The sequence below is a fragment of the Vombatus ursinus genome, unplaced genomic scaffold, assembly GCF_900497805.2.
Source record: "Vombatus ursinus unplaced genomic scaffold, bare-nosed wombat genome assembly UNPS02012758.1, whole genome shotgun sequence".
Lineage (NCBI taxonomy): Eukaryota > Metazoa > Chordata > Mammalia > Diprotodontia > Vombatidae > Vombatus > Vombatus ursinus.
The window spans coordinates 1,183,348-1,187,776 of NW_020952536.1; the positions used below are offsets into that span (position 1 = coordinate 1,183,348).

At 58.4% G+C, this 4,429-nt stretch overlaps 1 protein-coding gene across 5 annotated transcripts in view; it reads right to left on the minus strand.

Annotated features, from left to right (window-relative positions):
- The window catches only part of POU2F2 (POU class 2 homeobox 2), a 26,596-nt gene that overhangs the window by 9,458 nt on the left and 12,709 nt on the right, over positions 1-4,429 (minus strand). For 2 of the 5 annotated variants that reach the window (XM_027858215.1, XM_027858219.1), the window contains exons 2-5: positions 3,476-3,541; positions 3,344-3,378; positions 3,195-3,251; positions 1,558-1,704 (exon numbers count right to left, since the gene is read on the minus strand). In XM_027858215.1, the coding sequence (XP_027714016.1) occupies positions 1,558-1,704; positions 3,195-3,251; positions 3,344-3,378; positions 3,476-3,541 (305 nt within the window). Of the gene's footprint in view, positions 1-1,557; positions 1,705-3,194; positions 3,252-3,343; positions 3,379-3,475; positions 3,542-3,652; positions 4,057-4,429 lie in introns of those variants that run through there. The other 3 variants (XM_027858217.1, XM_027858220.1, XM_027858218.1) reach the window with 2 other exon arrangements.

Below are 4,429 nucleotides of genomic sequence, written 5' to 3' on the forward strand. Positions count from 1 at the left end.
TCCCAGCCCTGACATTCCCTGTTCTGAGGCCCCTCCCAGATCTGCCAGTTTATGTTCTAGGTTCTCAGAGACTACTCCTAGCTCTGGCATTCTGGGTCTGTGAATTGCAGATATTTAACTTAGAGAGGCTCTGTCACCACCCCCCACACCATTATCATATCTGCAAAGCTCAGAAGGGCCATCCTGGATTATGCCTGATCCCAGACGGAAGACTATTGGGCTAAAGTGGAAATTATCAAGAGCCGGGTTCCAGCTCAAGGGAAGGACGGACTTTCTGAGTCTGGCAGCTATGCCCCGGGGAGGGAGTTAGCTCCCCGTTCCTGGAGGTGACCAGGTGGCAGCTGGTGCCCCTCCTAGGGAACTACCTGCTTCGGGCGGGTTGGAGGGGTGCGGGGGGAGATGGCCCTGGATGATGCCCGAGGCACCTTCTGCTCCAGGCTGTGACTAGACCGGCCCAGGTTCTATCAGGCACAGTTCTGGGAGATTAGCATAGCCAGATGTGCTCGAGGCAGCGAAGGAGAAAGCTCGGGGTGCAAGAGGAGCTGACCCGGAGGCATCCCACGGGCCGCGGAAGGGAAGGGGTGCGCTGGAGCGCCCACGTCCCCTCCCGGCCCGTGCTGGCTGCTTCCGGCGCTTGGCTCGCCCCGTCCAGGCTGTAGGTGTGCCTCGCCTTACCTGGGCGGTGAGCTGGATGGGCTGGGACAGGGTGAGCTGGGGGGTCGCCGGGGGCTGGCTTGCGGGTGGCTGCGGCGGCAGGTCGCCCCCCCCCAGCGGGGGCAGGGGGCTGCCCGGAGGCGGCGGCGGCTGCATTAGCGGCGGCAGCGGCGTTGGACTGCTGGACCGCGGCGGCCAGGAGCTGGGCCTGAGCCTGCTGCAGGAGGAGCTGCTGCTGGGTGGGCATCAGGGCCGTCAGCTGGGGTGAGGGGTGGCGGCCAGGCGGGGTCAAGGAGTGAGATGATGGGGGTCAGGGGAGGAGACAAGGTGAGGAGGAGGCGGAGGGGGGGACCAAGGTGTGAGATGATGGGGGTCACCAGACGAGACGGGGTTAGGAAAGAGTGATATGGGGGTGAGGGAGAGACGAGCAGCGGGTTAGTGACAGAGCTGGGGACCAGGCAGCCAAGCCGAAAAGAGCCGGGTGGGGTTAGCATCAGAGAAAAGAAACAAACTCAGGTGGGCTGGGGACCAGTGCCCGCGGCTGTACCTGGGAGCCAAGTCTCCCTGGAGCTGTTTCCTGCGCCTGGGGGCAGTGGGAGAAAGAGAAGGGGCCACCCAGGTGGTTCTGGACTGTGGCTGCTCAGAGCAGAGCAAAAGCAGCTTCAGCTGAGGTCGGGGTGAGGGCTTGGCAAGGTGGGACAAGAGGGCTCCCTCTGGTCCTGTTAGGGCAGGACTCAACAGGGCTTCATCCGCAGGGCCCCCTTGGGAAGAAACAGAGGGTCTAGGGCCTTTCCCTACAACATATGTGGAATAGCTTTGGCTCAGTTTCCCCTCATCCGGTGCTGTGGAGAGCTGGGCCCCTTAGCCCAAAGGTCCCCCGGGAGCCCATCCTGGGTCACTTACCCCAGCCAGCTGCCCGCCAGCCAACATGAGCTGGGCCTGGGGTAGGTGGGGCTGGGATGGGGGCGGGGGTGGGGGGGCCACTGGGGCCGGGTCACTGCTGGAGTCTTCAGCCTTGATCTGCATGGGGAGAGAGGCAAGTTTGGGGTCCTGAAAAGGGAACCAATCATGGTGAAGAAACCTAGACGCCCTCTTCTTCTCCCCTTTGTAACAAAAATGCAGCGATTTTAGACCCGGCTCAGAGAAATCAGGTGGTTTCCATAGGACCACACAGCAGGAGCAGCAGCTAGGACAGCCCCCTGGCCAGCTCTGCAGGTGGCCACTGGCCTGGCTCTGCCTCCTCCTCCATGGCCCTCAGCTTCCAGCCTTCACGGTGCAACCCCAGCCTCTCCACTGAAACTTATCTCGAGATTTCCTTATTACAAGCCTCTTTTCTCCCCCCTCCTCCCACGGTTGCCTTTCCTCTCCAGCCCCGTCCTCTCGCCCTTTCGAGGTCCATCAGACAGAGCATCATCTCTGAGTAAGAAGTCCTGGGTTCAAATCTGCCTCTAGTGTGTACTGAGTTACTTAATCTCCCATATCCTCATCTGCAAAATGAGTCAGTGGGACAATTGTGATGGCCCTTTTCTGAGGGCCTTTTCAGCTCTAAATGGCAGATCCCCTAACTCTCAATCTGTCTTCCATTCTCCCCATCCCTCCCTGTCTCCTCCATCTCCTCTCCTATCCCTATCACCTCTTCCTGGCCTTCTCCTTCCTTTCTCTTCTCCCTTTCACGGGATTCTAGATCCATCACTGGACAGATGAGGAAACTCAGAACCGGGCCCGGGCAGTGATTCACCCCGGCTCACACCGATAGTAGGGGGTCCAGAGACTCTGGAGCTGCTGTTCTTTGCCCCTCTCCTCTACTCATGTTTTCCTTTTCTCTAGTCCTTCTTTTTCTTCCTTTCTCTTCCACATCTCTCCCCATCTCCACAATCCAATTTGGAAAGAAAAAAAAACCCAAACCCTAGGCGTGGGGACACACACAAAAAAAAAAATACCCCTCTCTCCTCTCAGGGACTTTCAGTGTGCAGGCCCAAGCCAGGCCCTTAGCCAGACAAGAATGTTCCCAGAAGTTTCATGCACCCATCTCTCCATCTCCTCTCTGTTCTCTCTCCATCGCCTCTCATATCTACTTGGTTCGTCAATTCTCTGCTTCCCTACTCTCTCCTCTCCTCCTCAGGCCCTTTCCACTCTCCCTACAGTCCTCCCCTAGCCTCTCCTTTGAGTGTGTTGGGGTGAAGGGAGGTCTGGAGGTGCTGAGAGTCGGGGCGAAGCCAGGGCCAGGCAGGGAAGTAGGGATGGGGGCTGGGCCCTCAGTTTCCTGTTGTTTATGCCCTGGGGCCCCAGGGGGGATTTCCCCAGTCAACCCCCCCCCCCAACCCCAGGGGAAGGGGAAGGAGATGGGATGAGTCATAGGTTTGGGGCAGGCGGGTGGGAAGGAAAAACTGCTTTGCTGATGCTCCAAAGCTGAGTGGCTCCCTCTGGGGGTTTCAGGACAAGCTGACCTCTAGCCCAGGCCTCCCTTGCTCCCTCCAGACCCCACCTCCCCCAGGTACTTTTCCATACCATTCTCCAGATATTGCAAGTTCCCCTCTCACCTTGGTGCTGGGACCCGTTGGGGACAAGGAAAATGAAGAGGCCTTATTTTGGGGGTTCTGAAAGGAGAGAGAAGGGAGGAAGGGGGGGTAAGTCTAGGATCTAGCTCCTCTGCAGGCCTGCTCCCTCCCAGCTAGCTCCCCTTCCTTACCTGATGGTTTGCATCTGGTCCATTGGTTTCTGTATCTGCAAGGAGAAGGAAGGAAGAGCTAGGACCCTCCCTGCCCTACTCCCACCTGGGGCTCCCCCTCCTTCCCTTGTTGTCCCAACAAACCCTTCCTACCTGTGTGCTCTGACTGAGAGTCCAAACCTGGCTTCTCCGGCTCCAGGGGCTTAGACATTCTTATTTCTGCGGAGAGAAAAGGGAAAGGGAGGCGTTGTCACATACCATGAGGAGGTGCCCACTACTACCACCCCACCTCTTGAGGACCAGGTCCATTTCAATACCCTGCCATCCTACCCTGTATGGAAACCGGGGCGCCCAGCTCTTCCTCAATGATAGAACGCTGTCAGAGCTGGGAGGGGACTTTGCAGTCATTTAGTCCAACACCTCTAGAGATGGGGAAACTGAGGGGCAGGGAGAAGACGAAATGTCACAAAGGCATCTCAGTGGCCTAAGAGGGGCCAGGACCCTGCTCGAATGACTTCTCTTCTGGGTTCCTGGCCTCTCAGCAGGAGAAGCTGGTTCTGTCTAGCCTTCCAGCCAGAGATGGGAAGGCCAGGTGCAGGGAATGGCTTGGCTATGGCCTCTCTGATGGAGAGGCATCCGAAGGGAAGCTGAGCAGAGAAGGCAGTGGTCCTCCCCTGGGGCCTTGAGGGCCTCCGCACTCAGTCCCACCGGCAGGTTTCGGGTGAGACATGTTTTCCGCTGTGAGCAGCAAGGAGCGGGCGGTGGGATGGGGCTCTGGGGATTGGGGTGTATCAACAACGCCATGCCTGTGATTCACCGGCCCTCAAAATGTTTGACAGCTTTGCCCTCAAGCTCTCACAGCCTCAGCCCTTCCCTGCAGCAGGCAGGGAGCCCCCCCCAAGCCTCAGGCCAAAGGGCAAGCTCCTCCTGGCCTTGACCTTGCTCAGCCAACTCACCCTGAGCCTAACTTTGGTGCAAGTCTAACCCCAAATGCAAAAACAGGCCTTGGCCTCCGGCTAGAACAAAAATAATGGAACATAGAACATCTGAGTTGGAAGGACCCTTAGAACAGGGAAGGTCAGAGCTGGGAGGGGCCTTAGAACAGGG